The sequence below is a fragment of the Euprymna scolopes genome, chromosome 9 (genome assembly GCF_053919585.1).
Source record: "Euprymna scolopes isolate OS-2025 chromosome 9, ASM5391958v1, whole genome shotgun sequence".
Taxonomy (NCBI): Eukaryota; Metazoa; Mollusca; class Cephalopoda; order Sepiida; family Sepiolidae; genus Euprymna; species Euprymna scolopes.
The window spans coordinates 136,452,606-136,471,246 of NC_136490.1; the positions used below are offsets into that span (position 1 = coordinate 136,452,606).

The 18,641-nt window shown below is 41.8% G+C and overlaps 1 protein-coding gene across 1 annotated transcript in view; it reads right to left on the reverse strand.

Annotated features, from left to right (window-relative positions):
* Positions 1–15,742, reverse strand: part of LOC145284863 (osteoclast-stimulating factor 1-like) — a 53,385-nt gene extending 37,643 nt beyond the window's left edge. The window contains exon 1 of the mRNA XM_080133866.1: positions 15,383–15,742. Within this exon, the coding sequence (XP_079989992.1) occupies positions 15,383–15,440 (58 nt within the window). The 5' untranslated portion in view covers positions 15,441–15,742. The remainder of the gene's footprint in view (positions 1–15,382) is intronic.
* Positions 15,743–18,641: the final 2,899 nt, after the last annotated feature.

Below are 18,641 nucleotides of genomic sequence, written 5' to 3' on the forward strand. Positions count from 1 at the left end.
CGGTGCGACGAAGATAGCTTAGAAACCGTAGAACATGCTTTTTATACTTGTTCCAAGCTCCGTGAATTCTGGGAGTATGTCAGTGAGGTCACGGCTCGCATAGTCCCCGATCAGGTGACGATCCTGGATTTAGCATCTGTTGTCTACAACGCAGATCCCTTGTGGCCTAGGGAGGAACGAATGGTGTTCCTAGCGACCTTGGCCGTAGCTAGACTGGTAGTGTGGGTTTCATGCATAGAGATAGGGCGTCGGGGGGAGCCGCCTTCTCATCGGGATCTGATTTTGTATTTTAAACACCAACTTAAAATAAAAATCAGATGCGATAGAAGGAGGTTATCTCGCTCACAGTTTAGTAGGAGGTGGATTCACACCGCTAGTTTATGTGCGTTTGTACGAAACAGGCTTGAGTACGTGTTCCCTGCCTAGGCATAGCACACGCCGACCGTAAAAGCAACCCCCAGACCAGATCAAGATAATCCCGTAGTGGATCAGTCCCTTAGCTAGTTGGTATAAATGAGTTCCATGTCCCCAATTTTTATTTTTAGGTGTTAGGATACCTCCAAAGAAGCCCAGTCCTGATTAATTTATTTTAGTCCAAACCCGTCCCGATGTTATTTTTCTTGGAGGTCACCGAATATCCCTTCCCCTCCCCCCCCCTTTATTTTGTCCGTAGCTGTGCCCACTCCCTCTTAGGAAGTGCTCCCTTGTTTTCGGCCGATACCGGAAAACAGGAAGCATTTCAAAATTAAATAGGTAAGAGTGGGTCAGTACTAACACATTCACCGTTTAACGTTTTATTTGGTTCATTTATTTTTTATTACTGTTATTTTTCTTCATTTTGGGGTGTTTTTAAGGCTCTCATTATCCTCGCCCATCATCCGCATATATCATACACATCACAATTTCATCCGCATATATCATACACATCACAATTTCCATTTTGTCATTATTTCATTGTAAATATAAAGTCATTATATATTTTATTTAAAAAAAAAAAAAAAAAAAAAAGCCATTGTATATAATTTTATTGTTAAAAAAAAAAAAAAAAATTGTACATATTGTCATCTGGGGCTTTAAGTAGATCCAACTCCTAGAGTGAATGCGGTATTGTGGTGATTGCAACTAGTGATAGGGAATAGACAAGTGGACGACCCTCGACACCCATCTTCCCCCCCCCCCCCACCCTTTCTGGCCTCATGCCACATTTAAAAAGAATTAGTTGCTTGTTTTATATAATTTTAACCCTAAAATTCTGTAAAATTTGTGATTTTTCTTCTTAAATAAATATTTAAATAAATGGAAAAGAGAGTTCGCCTGTCTTTTCTGTTTGCTGCTTTGGCTGTCCCCGATGTCCAGAGACCGACTGCTGGCCCCTGTTGGGCAGGTGAGCCTTGTTTTTATTTTTCTGCCTCCCCGCGAGGCCACTAACTGTCTTGTTTTCGATTTATTTCAGGTTGTCTCTCTTCCCGACTCGACTTAAATAGCTGACCGGTCTGCGTCTGAGGTGGTTGTTCGGAGTCATATCCAACGGAAACCTCAGCCAGGCCAACCGGCGGCTCTGAGCCGGGAAGAAGACGCAGAGGGGGAGGGTAGCTGGTCCGGGCTCCAGTGCAGACATGCCTAGCCCGGGGTCCGGTTCCCAGAGGGGGCTTCGGCCAAATCTGGGGGCCGGGTCAGGCCTCGAAAAAATTCTACCGCTACGTGGTCCGGAATATTTAAGTAAGACGCGGACGAACGTGTCTATTTTGGGAGTCCCCTGTATTCTCGGCCCTGAGCAATTAGGGGCCTTTATGAGTCAATATGGGGACGTAGAGTCCGTCATTCCTGTCCGTGGTCCCCGTAACCTTATGGTAGGGGGACTACAACCTAAAAATGCGTGTTGACAAGGAAGGACTACAAAACATCCCCCCCATGCTCAGGTGCGACATATGGTCGATGAGTATTATAGTAGAAGGTCGCAGGCCCCACTGTTGGAATTTTCAACAGCAGGGCCATATGGCACGGGAATGTCCGAAAAGAAACCCACAGACAGTAGTAGTAGTAGCAAAACCGGCGGCAGTGGTACCAGCAGCCCCTGAGAAGCTAACCGGAGGAGGCAAAGAAGCAACAACGTCGGACGGCTGGACTACAGTGGTAAAGAAGAATGGCAGAACCACCAAGACCCCCTCCACAAGAGAGCAGCCCCCTGAGGTACAAGGTCAGCCGGTTCCCACAGTGTCGTCAACGGTCTCTTCCACCAACGTTACCACTAAAGAAGTTGTTAGCGGCCAGAAAAGAATGCATCCGGTCTCCTCGTCTGACTCAGAAGGGGAGCACGATAAGGAAACGGCTACTGTGGTAGAGTACCAAGTGCCGAAAAAGGAAACTAAAAAGAAGGCGAGAAAAAACAAGGAGGCAGGGTCCCGTTCCCTATGAATGTAGAGAAGACTGTCTCTACGGTGCAGCCACCCAAAACCCCTACCCTAACCCCATCGGCTGAACCAAAATCCCCATCCCTTTTCGATACCCCCCAACCGGTGCCCGTTCGTTGTCCCGGGAGAAGCCGGCGACAAAAACCAACAGCGGTAGAAGAGCCGCCTCTGTATCTCCTGTAAGGAGTGAAAAGACGAAAAAGCTCCCCTACCTTCCTGGAGACCGGATTTGTGAAGTAGACCCCCTTCACGCTGACACGTATATAACGCAGCGCCATAGGGGTCTGATTAAGCCGCTTAGAGAAATGAAAATAATCGACGGGAAAAGTGTTACCAACCCTAAAAACTTCCCAGACGCCCCCCTAGTCATGACCTTTGTGTGCCATACAAAAACTGGACGCACGAAGGCCATGTGGAATATGATCGACCACGCCAGGGGGGCGATTCCAGATTTAAAGTTGGTGGAAGAGAGGCATGACTCCCTCAATCAGCTGGCGCCGAGATGCGAAGGTAGAGTTCCTATTTACGTCCACCCTTGTTTGTATAGGGCCCTTAAATTAACGTTTCCCCTGGATGTCGTAGGTATTGCGCGAGACGGACGAGTAACGTCCGAGTTGCTTTCGGGCAACCTCGCCCAGTCCTGCGGCACCCTTTCTAGCAAAGACTTTAGGTCGGTGGTTGCGGATATCTAGACACAATGGCCATGTCCTTGAGCTTGTGTAGTTTGAACGTAAGGGGCATGAGGTGCCGAAGCAAAGCCGCTAGGGTACTGAGGGACCTCATGTCGATGAATATAGATGTGGCTGCGTTACAGGAGACTCACTACGATTGCGTTGACGATCATCGGGTGCTGGACGGGCATTATGATGTCTTTTCAATATACGGTGATAGTCAAGGTAGGGGGGTTTCTTTGTTAGTTAGGCGCACCCTTTCTGCAACGGTTAGCGTTGTTCACGCGGATGCTGATGGTAGACTGATCGTGGCCGATGTTGCCGTGGCAAATAGGGCGTTTCGAGTCGTCGTCGTGTATGCGCCCAATTGCGTACGGGAGCGGGTTTCCTTTTTCCGGCGGTTGGAGGTGTTTCTCGGGGGTTCGGAACGGTTAATACTAGTGGGTGATTGGAATGCCATCCTTGACCCCAGAGCAGATAAGGTGGGCGGGACTAGCGGGACGGATGGGTGTGAAACCAGTCTGTCGGACCTGATGGCTAGATGCGATCTGGTAGACAGGTATCGGGTGGATCACCTGGGGCGGGAGACGTGGACGTGGCTCTCTAGCAGGCCTTCCGCTTCAAGTACTTACTTGAATCGGTTGTTAGTTAGAAGAGGCAACATAGAATACATATCTTGTCCCACGTTCCACTGGTTAGGCCACTCTGACCACAAACTACTTGTGGCCAGGTTAGACTTAGATAGCAACCCCAAATTAGCTGGGTACTGGAAGTTAAATACCTCCCTACTGGAGATAGGTGACTTTCGGGAAAGGCTAACTAAACACATACAGAAGGGATTAGTGGAGGCGGTTACCGGGAGTAAGTGGTGGGTAAACGCCAAATCTAGCATTAGAGACTTCTCTGTCAAATATGGCCAACGCCTCGCGCTAGATAGGGCCAAGGCAGAGAAGCGTCTAGAGGATAGACTATCCCGGGCGGTGGCTGGGGGGATTCCCTAGAAATAGGGTTAGCTAAGGCGGACCTGAGTCGTTTGGCTAGCGAGCGATATCAGGGCCAGGTAGTTAGGGCTAGAATTAAAAAGATGCCCAACGAAGCTGTGAATGTTGACAAAGCCGAACGAGTCTATTCGCTCGGGCGCAAATCGGATAACTACATTCGTAAAATTCAGAGCCGGAAGGGGACTCCTTAGTGTCGGCTCGGGGGATTTGCGAGCGGTTTCGAGTGCACTTTGAAGATCTCTTTGCGCAGCTGTCCAGGCTCCGCGTCCAGGAGTTTGGCAACTATTTGGCTGGCTCGCCCCGCCTGGAGGCGGCATGAGCGGCTGGTTGCGATGGTCGGGTTACAGAGTGTGAGGTCATAGCTGCTATGAAGCAGGTCGCCTATAACAGATCACCAGGACTTGATGGACTACCCTACGAACTTTACTTGAGGATGTCGCACATGTTAGTTCCGATTCTGACGGGTGTGTTTAACCACTGGTTTGACACGGGATCTATCCCGAGTCAGGTTACCAAAGGAGTGGTCACACTTCTGAAGAAGAACGACACACATGTTGGGGGGATAGATGATTTTAGGCCAATCACGTTGCTGAATACGGATTTAAAAATCCTGGCCCGAGTGCTGGCGAATCGTTTGCAGATTGTTATCGCTGACTTGGTCGAACCGGATCAGAATTACGCTGTGAAGGGAAGATCAATTCAAAATAATTTGCATTTGATACGTAGTCATAGAAAATTTAGAAGATGACACTGAAGCCGCACTGATTAATTTGGATCAGTCCAAGGCGTTTGATAGGGTGGATCATCGTTTCCTGATGGCTGTTTTAGAGACCGCCGGATTTGGATCCGGCTTCTGCAGATGGATTTCCATTTTGTACGCTCGGCCGACGGCAGTTGTGCAGGTCAACAGGGTGCGGTCGGCGCTGTTCGCGGTTTCTCGGTCGGTGCGACAGGGGTGTCCGTTGTCGCCCTTGCTGTATGTCCTCGCGCTGGAACCATTCCTTTGGAAAGTGAGGACCAGGGTGGCTGGACCGGCCCTGCGCGGAATTGCTCTTCCTGGCGGTGCGCGAGCCAGGGTTTCCGCGTTTGCCGATGATGTCACCGTATTTGTTTCAAGCGTCGTTGATATTATTACGGTGATTAAGGCTCTCAAGCGTTATGAACAAGTTACAGGGGCCATAGTCAATCTCAGCAAATCCGTTGGCCTGAGGTTGGCCGCTTGGCGGGGCTCGAATGCTTTGCCTGGCGCATTTGTCTGGATGGATGGCCCGGTCCGTATTCTGGGTGTTTGGTTTGGACCTGGTCTATGTCTAGATAAGAACTGGTCGGAAGTACAGAGCAAGGTCGAAGCGTCTGTGAGGGTTTGGCTTCGAAGGGGATTGTCCCTTAAAGGTAGGGCGGAGGCATGCGCCACTTATGTGTTTCCGCTGATCCTTTACCGATTGGCTGTACTTCCTCTGCCTGCGGTCCGCATGGCGGCCTTAACGCGTGCGCTCTTCTTACTGTTGTGGAATGAGCGACGGCCGCTTGTCCGTAGACAGGTCTGCACTCAACGTCTTGAAGATGGGGGCCTGGGGATGCTTGACCTAGCTAGCCACAAAAATGCCGAAAGGTTGGCGTTCCTGGGTAGAACTCTGATTGAGTCTGATTGGGGTCCCGCGGTCGGTGCAGCTTTTCCCGACCTTATCCCCAATCATTTAATTGAATGCCAAAGAAGGCCGAGAGGGCAATCAAGATTCTTCAACGAATGCCGAAATGCGCTTAGAGCGATGCCAGGGTCCTTGGACCTTGCACAGCCTAGAAGGGCATTATATCGGGGATTAGTGGTGGGGACCGCTTCGGACCCGCTTGGGGAGCGGCTGCAGCTGTCGGAGGGGGAGGTTCGCTCTCTGTGGAATTGGGCGCCAGGCCGGGGATACCTTAACAATTCCGAATTTTCCCTGACCTGGTGATTGGTTAGAAACGCTCTACCCCTCAATGACATATTGTTTAGAATTGGTATGGTATTTAGTCCCTTTTGTCCACGGTGCGACGAAGATAGCTTAGAAACCGTAGAACATGCTTTTTATACTTGTTCCAAGCTCCGTGAATTCTGGGAGTATGTCAGTGAGGTCACGGCTCGCATAGTCCCCGATCAGGTGACGATCCTGGATTTAGCATCTGTTGTCTACAACGCAGATCCCTTGTGGCCTAGGGAGGAACGAATGGTGTTCCTAGCGACCTTGGCCGTAGCTAGACTGGTAGTGTGGGTTTCATGCATAGAGATAGGGCGTCGGGGGGAGCCGCCTTCTCATCGGGATCTGATTTTGTATTTTAAACACCAACTTAAAATAAAAATCAGATGCGATAGAAGGAGGTTATCTCGCTCACAGTTTAGTAGGAGGTGGATTCACACCGCTAGTTTATGTGCGTTTGTACGAAACAGGCTTGAGTACGTGTTCCCTGCCTAGGCATAGCACACGCCGACCGTAAAAGCAACCCCCAGACCAGATCAAGATAATCCCGTAGTGGATCAGTCCCTTAGCTAGTTGGTATAAATGAGTTCCATGTCCCCAATTTTTATTTTTAGGTGTTAGGATACCTCCAAAGAAGCCCAGTCCTGATTAATTTATTTTAGTCCAAACCCGTCCCGATGTTATTTTTCTTGGAGGTCACCGAATATCCCTTCCCCTCCCCCCCCCTTTATTTTGTCCGTAGCTGTGCCCACTCCCTCTTAGGAAGTGCTCCCTTGTTTTCGGCCGATACCGGAAAACAGGAAGCATTTCAAAATTAAATAGGTAAGAGTGGGTCAGTACTAACACATTCACCGTTTAACGTTTTATTTGGTTCATTTATTTTTTATTACTGTTATTTTTCTTCATTTTGGGGTGTTTTTAAGGCTCTCATTATCCTCGCCCATCATCCGCATATATCATACACATCACAATTTCATCCGCATATATCATACACATCACAATTTCCATTTTGTCATTATTTCATTGTAAATATAAAGTCATTATATATTTTATTTAAAAAAAAAAAAAAAAAAAAAAGCCATTGTATATAATTTTATTGTTAAAAAAAAAAAAAAAAATTGTACATATTGTCATCTGGGGCTTTAAGTAGATCCAACTCCTAGAGTGAATGCGGTATTGTGGTGATTGCAACTAGTGATAGGGAATAGACAAGTGGACGACCCTCGACACCCATCTTCCCCCCCCCCCCACCCTTTCTGGCCTCATGCCACATTTAAAAAGAATTAGTTGCTTGTTTTATATAATTTTAACCCTAAAATTCTGTAAAATTTGTGATTTTTCTTCTTAAATAAATATTTAAATAAATGGAAAAGAGAGTTCGCCTGTCTTTTCTGTTTGCTGCTTTGGCTGTCCCCGATGTCCAGAGACCGACTGCTGGCCCCTGTTGGGCAGGTGAGCCTTGTTTTTATTTTTCTGCCTCCCCGCGAGGCCACTAACTGTCTTGTTTTCGATTTATTTCAGGTTGTCTCTCTTCCCGACTCGACTTAAATAGCTGACCGGTCTGCGTCTGAGGTGGTTGTTCGGAGTCATATCCAACGGAAACCTCAGCCAGGCCAACCGGCGGCTCTGAGCCGGGAAGAAGACGCAGAGGGGGAGGGTAGCTGGTCCGGGCTCCAGTGCAGACATGCCTAGCCCGGGGTCCGGTTCCCAGAGGGGGCTTCGGCCAAATCTGGGGGCCGGGTCAGGCCTCGAAAAAATTCTACCGCTACGTGGTCCGGAATATTTAAGTAAGACGCGGACGAACGTGTCTATTTTGGGAGTCCCCTGTATTCTCGGCCCTGAGCAATTAGGGGCCTTTATGAGTCAATATGGGGACGTAGAGTCCGTCATTCCTGTCCGTGGTCCCCGTAACCTTATGGTAGGGGGACTACAACCTAAAAATGCGTGTTGACAAGGAAGGACTACAAAACATCCCCCCCATGCTCAGGTGCGACATATGGTCGATGAGTATTATAGTAGAAGGTCGCAGGCCCCACTGTTGGAATTTTCAACAGCAGGGCCATATGGCACGGGAATGTCCGAAAAGAAACCCACAGACAGTAGTAGTAGTAGCAAAACCGGCGGCAGTGGTACCAGCAGCCCCTGAGAAGCTAACCGGAGGGGGCAAAGAAGCAACAACATCGGACGGCTGGACTACAGTGGTAAAGAAGAATGGCAGAACCACCAAGACCCCCTCCACAAGAGAGCAGCCCCCTGAGGTACAAGGTCAGCCGGTTCCCACAGTGTCGTCAACGGTCTCTTCCACCAACGTTACCACTAAAGAAGTTGTTAGCGGCCAGAAAAGAATGCATCCGGTCTCCTCGTCTGACTCAGAAGGGGAGCACGATAAGGAAACGGCTACTGTGGTAGAGTACCAAGTGCCGAAAAAGGAAACTAAAAAGAAGGTGAGAAAAAACAAGGAGGCAGGGTCCTGTTTCCCGTCCCCTATGAATGTAGAGAAGACTGTCTCTACAGTGCAGCCACCCAAAACCCCTACCCTAACCCCATCGGCTGAACCAAAATCCCCATCCCTTTTCGATACCCCCCCAACCGGTGCTCGTTCGTTGTCCCGGGAGAAGCCGGCGACAAAAACCAACAGCGGTAGAAGAGCCGCCTCTGTATCTCCTGTAAGGAGTGAAAAGACGAAAAAGCTCCCCTACCTTCCTGGAGACCGGATTTGCGAAGTAGACCCCCTTCACGCTGACACGTATATAACGCAGCGCCATAGGGGTCTGATTAAGCCGCTTAGAGAAATGAAAATGATCGACGGGAAAAGTGTTACCAACCCTAAAAACTTCCCAGACCCTCCCTAGTCATGACCTTTGTGCGTCAAATAAAAACTGGATGCACGAAGGCCATGTGGAATATGATCGACGACGCCAGGGGGGGCGATTCCAGATTTAAAGTTGGTGGAAGAGGGGCATGACTCCCTCAATCAGCTGGCGCCGAGATGTGAAGGTAGAGTTCCTATTTACGTCCACCCTTGTTTGTATAGGGCCCTTAAATTAACGTTTCCCCTGGATGTCGTAGATATTGCGCGAGACGGACGAGTAACGTCCGAGTTGCTTTCGGGCAACCTCGCCCAGTCCTGCGGCACCCTTTCTAGCAAAGACTTTAGGTCAGTGGTTGCGGATATCTAGACACAATGGCCACGTCCTTGAGCTTGTGTAGTCTGAACGTTAGGGGCATGAGGTGCCGAAGCAAAGCCGCTAGGGTACTGAGGGACCTCATGTCGATGAATATAGATGTGGCTGCGTTACAAGAGACTCACTACGATTGCGTTGACGATCATCGGGTGCTGGACGGGCATTATGATGTCTTTTCAACATACGGTGATAGTCAAAGTAGGGGGGTTTCTTTGTTAGTTAGGCGCACCCTTTCTGCAACGGTTAGCGTTGTTCACGCGGATACTGATGGTAGACTGATCGTGGCCGATGTTGCCGTGGCAAATAGAGCGTTTCGAGTCGTCGTGGTGTATGCGCCCAATTGCGTACGGGAGCGGGTTTCCTTTTTCCGGCGATTGGAGGTGTTTCTCGGGGGTTCGGAAAAAACAGCATTTTTTTTATGAAATGATTTTTATTAAATACAGAATTTTTTATTAAATGACTAGCCTGAATGCTCGGTGTTACCCAAGTGTTTGGAGGTGTGTGTTGAGAAAAAGAAAAGTGGTAGTAGGCAGGCAGGCTCAAACCTGTACCGCGAAGGAGGAAAAGAATGTGGATAAAAAAGGATTGTGAATTCAATGAGTTGGTAATTAACTTTTGCTTGGGTGGAGGATATTGGCACAAGGACGAAACAAAAAAGATAGAGAAAGAGGTGGGATTGAACTTGAAAATGTACGCTAATTAGTCTTCCTCACTAACCATTAGGTCAAAGAGGATAGTGAATTCAATGAGTTGGTAATTAACTTAACAATCATAGGAGTTGCCACAATGAACATTGCTTTTAAATCTGGTCGGGGACCAGGTAAGGTTTCCGCTTTCTGTTATGGTATTCATTTGCTTCCCCATGAAAACAAATTAGACACAAGGTTGTTTTTATTTTGGGGAAAAAAACCAGCTCCCACAAAAAAGGGGGACCCTTGGCAGTATCTAAAAAAAAGTAATAATTGTCTCAGTATGAAGGGTTTCCCCTACATTGACCGAGGACCAATTAACTTAAGTGAAGCATCAGAAATCCTGGCCCGAAGGCCAAGCTTCTCGTTTGCATTTGAATAGTTTCGCTTTATTATACGAAAAAGACAAACACTCGAGACGACAGCACGGTGGGAATTTTTTTTTAACTCGATCAAAAAAATGTTAGAGACAATATCCGTTTGCGAATCTGAGATATTACGATCTGGAAAGTATGTGAAAACTTCTTGCGGAATCTAACCAACGCGAGAACCCTGATGCAAAAAGCCTTTGGCTGACATACACAAACGCTCGTGTCCATTTTGTCTTTTATATATAAATAGATTTTTATTAGATATAGAAACAACCAAATAAACATAATTAGAAATTATATTGTTCTCAGATACATATTAATATACAAGGAAATACCTGATTCGATTTTTCCAAGCAGAAAAATATTTGAAAACAATCTATAATCATGAAAACATTTGCTTAATAACTAGATAATGATTACTTTCGGAAAGAACTAATTACTACGTGCCCCAGCTTAGTATAAACCCCCCCAACCTCATGTTGAACGGCTTTCGGAATAAACACCCCCGAACCTCAAATTTTTTTTTTTTTTTTTTAATTATTTATTTCATGCTTCGGTCATAATTTAGAATACTGATTTCTCCCTCTTATTTTGATATGTGCCCGAAAAAAATTGTTTTGATGATATGTGCCCAAAAAAATTGTTGTGATGATATGTGCCCGAAAAAAATTGTTGTGATGATATGTGCCCGAAAAAAATTGTTGTGATGATATGTGCCCGAAAAAAATTGTTGTGATGATATGTGCCCGAAAAAAATTGTTGTGATGATATGTGCCCGAAAAAAATTGTTGTGATGATATGTGCCCGAAAAAAATTGTTGTGATGATATGTGCCCGAAAAAAATTGTTGTGATGATATGTGCCCGAAAAAAATTGTTGTGATGATATGTCAAAAAAAAAATTGTTTCCATTTTCAGTGAGAAACTGTAGTAGTACCCAAATGTTTTTTTATTTAAAATTTTTTTTTATTCAATTTTCACCCCAAACAAGGTACAGTGCCACTTTGAAGTATTGGGGGACATAAGTTACCGCGGTATTATGAAGGGAGTTGAACAGCAAGATGTCTGTTCACATTACACTTGAACTTCTGCATGTCAGTACAGTTGGGACAGCAGAATCTCGGAAGGCAGTTCCAAAGTCTAGCAGTTCTGGGGAAGAAACTATTGGAGTAAAAGGTTTTCTTACACCTAGTGATCTCTACTGCGAAGGGGTGGGATTTAGCTGCTTGTCGGGTTTGTCGGGGGGTATACACGTCGAGGGGGTACAAGTGCTTGTAGTTTGTCAGAGCATTCACCATTAAATTATTTGTAGAATAGGCAGAGGGATACTACATTTCGTCAACGGGACAGAGGCTGAAGCCTAGATGTCAGTTCAGGACCTAACAGGTTGGCGACTCTTTTGAACCCTGTCAAGAAGTGAGACACAAGTAGCAGATGCAACAGTCCAAATATGACAACAATACTCCATACATGGGCGAATGGTGGCCTTATAGAGGTACAGGATACTTTCAGGCATAAGTAGTTTTCTAGCACAGTAGAGAGAGCCCACCTTCTTCACAGCAGCCTTGGCAATGCTCTCAATGCATCTATTCCAGTTCATGTTCCCTGTAATAGTTAGGCCGAAGAGTTTAAAGGAAGTACTTTTTGGTAAGGTGTTCTTGGCCATTACTATTGGTGGTAAAGAAGGTTTCTTGTAATTATTGAAGGAAACAAGCTTAATCTTGGCAGCATTGAATGTGACCATCCATTTTTGTCCCCATTCCACTGCAGATTGGAGGTCATCCTCTAGTGTTTTTGCCATTTCCTTAGATAGGTGTTCATTTGTTTTCCCCTCGTACCTGTTATAGAGAGTGGTGTCATCAGCAAATATACCCATTTCAGAAACAATTTTATCAGGGAGGTCATTTATGAATATCAAGAATAATAAAAGTCCAAGGATAGACACCTGAAATACTCTCGCATTTATATCATTGTTTGGATGTATGACCGTGGAGGACAACCTGGATTTTTCTCTTAAGGATTTAATTACATTATGCATTCTTCCAGTGACACCATATAATCTATTTTTCCTTAGAAGACCATCGTGCCATACCCTGTCAAAAGCCTTAGATATAGCGAGGGCTACCACTCTGTTTTGTCCAGTGAACAGTATATACATTTAGAGATTACGGTTAGGATATCTGCTGTGGAACGGGCTTGCCTAAATCCATATTGATTGTCGGTCAGGAGTTTAGCAGCTGTAAGGTAATGGACTAGAGCTTGATTAATTAAGGGCTAAAAAATTTGGTGAAAAGCGGGACAAGGCTAATGGGGCGATAATTTAATGGGGGAGTTCTTTCGCCAGAATTCTTGAAAACTGGTACCACAGAAGCGGGTTTCCAGCAAGAAATTCTTTTACAATAATTACGTCATTTTCAATAGCCAATCAAATGATATTCTTACGGGCGATGTATGTATCCCCCAAATATGTCCCCATATATTCCTGATATTTTGGTTTATCTAAACCTTTCTGTAACATTAAAAAAAAAAAAAAAAAAAAAAAAAAAAAAATCCATTTTACGCCATGTAATTCTTGCATGATCAACAATTTGTTCTTGGCTTCCTTGTGCACGTTGCATTTTCGATTTTTTTTTTTTTTTTTTTTGCTTATTAATGCTTTAATGATAGTGATTGAATTTTTCTAATTTTAAAATAAAGTAATACGTTTAAATTTCAATGGCCAATCAAATTGCTTTTCTTAAATATGACTTAAGTTTTAAAAAATTCTTTTACAATAATTATATTTTATACAATAATAATTATTAAATAATTAAATTCTTTTACGGTATTTTTTTACAAGTACCCAGCGTAGTATAAACACACTCAACCAATACTATGCTCGTAAAAAAAAAAAAAAACCCAACTCTTTTACAATATTTTAATTTTTTAAAATTCTTTTACAATAATTACCCTAATTTCAATAGCCAATCAAATTACAATCTTACAGACGGTGTACCCTCAAATATGTCCGCGTATTTTCCTCATGTTTTTGTTTATGTAAACTGCAAGAGGACGCTACGAAATGAACCGTACCTCATTCTAGCAAAGTTTGATGGTTCAAGTCAGTCCTTCTTAGGTTATTAGAATGATGTCAACAAGCTATCTTCGACTTCAGTGAAAAACCAGTTAACCTAAAAGTTATGCTTTTAGGCATCCATACAATAAAAATGAACTCATGGGAAATTTACTTCCGCTAATTTTTTTTTTTTAAATGCATTTTCAACCGTGGTAAATATTGTAGCCTAATATAAAATAAAATTAATAAAGAAATAGTCATCTTTTTCTCTCAACTAAAGAGAAAGGGGATAAATTAAAAATCAATAACAAATAAAATTAGAGGGAAAATAATATCAATCCACAACGTTTTGTTTTTAACAAAATTTTAAAGAACTTTTGCAGCGAACTTTTTTTCAAGGCGGGTTCTCAAGTGAAAACAAAAACAAAAACAAAAACAAAACGGCAAAAAGATAGTAAGGTACTCATGCAGAGAGTACGCCGTGCTGAAATAATAACGTTATTATTTAAAAAGCCATTCTTAAGGGGAGGGGAGGGTGTTTTGTACCTACTCTGTACTTTAACCTTACAATTGAATAATAAAAAAAAAAACCCGGGTTTGTATTACTGTACACAGATTCGAAAAAGTTGCCAAAAAACAAATATATAACAAATAAATGTTATCAAAGGCAAGATAAGTTACTTTTCTACCAAACTGGATATATTTTTTGTGTTTTTATTCAATGTAACATGTTTATTCAGCTCGAAAAACATGCAGTGTTTACCGTGGAAAATTCAAAATGGCGCCAGACTCTCTCTTTAACACGGTAAGTTTGGGAAAAGGTGTTATAAATAATAAACTAGACAAAATACTATTAAAAAACACCGAATATATGTCACGGTAACATATAGTGAGCGAATTTCTAACAGTATTTTGTTTAGTTTATTATTTATAACACCTTTTCCTGAACTTACTGTGTTTAAGAGAGAGTCGGGCACCATTTTGAATTTTCCAATACATCGGTAAACACTGTATGCTTTTCGAGCTGAATAAACATGTTACATTGAATAAAAACACGAAAATTATATCCAGTTTGGTAGAAAAGTAACTTATCTTGCCTTTGATAACATTTATTTGTTATATATTTGTTTTTTGACAACTTTTTCGAATCTATATGTACAGTAATACAAACCCAAAAACCCATAAAACGTTTTTTAAACGTGGAAATACGATTAAAAAAAATAGCGCGGATCACTCTCTGCATTAGCACCAATAGTAATGAACATGGTCTCGGTGGGGCAGGCAGAGCACAGCACAGGCCTATAATACATTCCTCTGAAAAGGGCACTTTTAAAACAGGAGTAAAAGGGGCAGGTGCTTTGGCTGGGACATCTCTGTAGTCTGCACCCTGCCTGCACATCCCTGATGGATAGTGCTATTTTTAAATAAGATTTTCAAGTTAAATTCAATTTTTACGGTATCTTTTGTTTATAGTACAGAATAGTTACAAAACATCATCTCCTTCCACGTTAAGAACGTGTTTCTAAATAATAACGTTATTATTTCAGTACGGTCCGTATTCTGCATAAGTAACTCTCTTCCCTCCTTTCAAAACATAAAAGAAAAGAAACACTGAATGATGACCAATTACTTCCACTTGCAGCAAAATATGATACAAGGCCGGAAGGTGGGGCAAACCAGCTCCTTTAAGGGGGCATTCTGTTGGGATACACAATAATAGCTTAAGACAGATCCATCGGCATTTTCAGGTAGGGGCGCCTTAGACGACGACCGCCGATAATCCAACCACGTCTCTCCAGAAGGAGGAGGTAATTCCCAGGAGTATGCATTTCTTAGAACCATGTCGGACCTATAGAGCATTCTGAGAAATAATAGTCCGAGTAATCAAGCCAGCCCCCCCCCCCCCCGAGGTTGTCATAATGGTGTCGAAGTGAACCTCGGTCGAGGCGAGGGCCGGATGATTCAAATAATTGAAATGCAAATTCCTCGTGAAACATAATATTTATATATTTTTTAAAAATAATAATTAAATATCAACAGACTTACCCCTTTTAGGAACAGGTGGCGGTGGTCTACGAGGAATCGGTTTCGATGTTGTTGACATGACTTCCAAGATTTTTTTCTTTTATTAATTTAAATAGTTTATTTCCTCCTATGGTGCAAGATGTCGATTCGGGTCTTTATGATCGGGCCATGAAGAAGAAAATGCGTATTCTTGTCGCTTTCTTCTTCTTTTTTTTTTTTTTTTTTGTCTTCTACTAGAAAAACAAAAAAACTCCACCTACACAATTCGATGCTTGAGAAGTTACAAGAGTCGACGACGATATATAAACTTTTCAAATACTCAAACTTAAAAATCAAGACCACTGAAAAAGGATGTAATAAACGAACTTCCTTTTGAAAAATAAAAAAATAAACAAAAACGGGAAATTGAACCTCCTCCTCCTCTCTCTTCAAAATAATTCAAGTGTGTGTAATTATGGACTTAAAAAGATTTTCAGTGGTAATAGCTAATTAGTACCTTTGAACCCGGAAGAATAGTTTTAAAAGAATACTCTGGAGGCCTCCTTATTATATTTTTTAATTTTTTGCCTTGTTTTACTACTTAAAACTTACGTAGAGTGAATTTATATGTGTGTGTGTGTGTGTGTGTGTGTGTGTGTATATATATATATATATATATATATATATATATATATATATATATATATATATATTTATATATATATATGCATAATGCATAATGCATAAGGCTGACGCATTCTCACGAAGATGAAATGCGGAATATTCTGAGTAGCTTAATTGCCACATATATTTTCATGACTTCTCCAAAATCTCCTTGATGGAGGGGGGAAACTAAAATTTGCTACTATGGTTTCAATCCAAATATTTCTCACACGTTATATTTCCCCTCTTTTGGAAATAGGGTACGATTATAAATATCGCCAGTATCAAATCATCTATATATTCGGTGGAATTTACTTTATGCATGAAAACCAAAGAGGAGAGATATAACATATGAGAAATATTGGAAATCAAGTCTCCCCTTGCTGTTATTTCAGATCAATTGAAACCATAGAGCAAGTTTTAGTCTCCCCTCCATCAAGGCCCGAGATTTTTGGGAAATATAAGATATTTTGTAATTTATATGCAAAACTAGGAAAACAAATGACTATGATTAAAATATTGGTAAAGGTGCAGTATCTTTCCACCCACACAAAAACCTTTAAAATTACTACTGCTTTAGGTTTTCGAGGGTGCTGAAAACGAAAATAACAGTTAAAATCACAGGAAACGAGTAATTTCAATGATATGAATAAATTATAGTTTTTACAAGTGGGGGATCACTTTTCTAATTTTTAATTTAATGTAAAATGAACACCCACTTTATAGCCAATGTGGGCATAAAGTGGGTGCTCATTTTACGTTAAATTAATATAGAAAAGTGATCCCCACTTGCTTAAACAATAATGTGCGACCTTAAGGGCAAATGTCGCATCACCCACTACACAATTCAGGTCAGTAACTTTCCAATAAACCTTCATTTGTTAAATTCTGATCAATAGTCGCCGAGATTTCAAACTTATAAAATTGCCAAAAAAAAGTGGTATATTTCTCTCTCTCTCTCTCTCTCTCTCTCTCTCTCTATATATATATATATATATATATATATATATATATATATATATATATATATATATATATATATGGCCAAACTGAATATTGAAATGCTCATATCTTTGGTTCTACCGAACGAAACTACATGAAAATTTGCAGGCTTTTTGAAAATTATAATACTATTCTAGCATTAAAATTTTATGACAATTGGTAAAAAAGAACCTATATTTTCAAACTAATAAAATATGCCTAAATTTGCCTACATTTTTATATATAGTGTCCTAGCAGGCCAGCTTTAGTTTTGTTGCTTCTGTTGTCTCACCTGTAGCCTTTCCAGGCTACATATATATATATATATATATATATATATATATATATATATATATATATATATATATATATATATAGGTATTATAGGTATTCAAGAGTGATAACAAATGAATTTAACAAGGTTATTAAGAATACTCAATAAAAGAAGAGCAATATATATATTTTATTAATATAAATTTATTTATGTTAAACTTGGTAAATATTTTACTGCTCCCCCCTCCCCAGCTGTAAATGGAATAATAAAAATGAGATTCTATTTTTTCCTGTTCGATTACACACCAACACTCTGGAATAAAAAAAACAAAAAAACGTTATAAATTCAACGCAAAATGATAACCAAGTTCTAAACCACATAACATAGGATAGACCCATTTTTGTTTCACGAAAAATGGCCGCTATTTAATTTTTTATTTCCGAACTATTAATATATTTTAGATTGTTTTTTCTTGATTTGACAACTCAAATTAGGGGCTAGTGTTGGAATTAATAAGTTATTTTTAAAGCTTACCTCCACTCAGTGACGTGCGAGGTCTAGTAATACCAGGGTCCAACCCCTTGATTGAATACCTCAAAACTCAAGTATAAGTCCTAGTACTAAGAAATATTATGAAAAAAGAAAATAGCCTGAATATGATTGGATACTCCCACCAATGTGGATATATTCTGCATGCCACTGTCTTCGGTCCATATTTTTCTCAGCAAACCACTGCCTCCTGCATTTTTTCTTTGGCCCCTCTCAAAAAAAAAAAAAAGCAGGACTCTTTTAAAAATGTCTTTTACTAACCCTAACTCTGGAATGCCAATATAAAATATAGGTGATAATACAAAAAGAAAATCTAATAGTTCTGAAAAAAAAAATTTATTTAAATACCGGTCATTTTTAAGAAAAAAATAGTTATTCGTTCTGTTTGATATGCAGAGGGAGGGGTTCGATCATCCCAAACACAAATGCATTATTTGGGGGTGGGGAGAGAAGGCGCAAGCAATCATTGAAAACTATTTCTCATTCGCATAAGATTTATCAGTAGACTTATACTTTTCAGCACAATTACACATGCATCGCATCACTAAAAGGCGTTTTCAACCAGAGTTATCTGCCCTTTGTAAACGCCAGATGTCCCTCCTATACTAGAAAAAGAACTACACTGGCAAAATTTGTTATCTTTTTCTCTTCTGACCTCAACAACGGCATATTCCAGATCTCAATTTTGGCGTTGTTTTGATAAGTATTTCGCCAACATATGTGCACTCACACTATTTAAAACATTTTTTTTTTATTACATTTTCACCTCAAATAAGGCACATTGCCACTTTGGTGTAGGAGGCTATTATCAGGGGTAACATCTACGGGGTACTA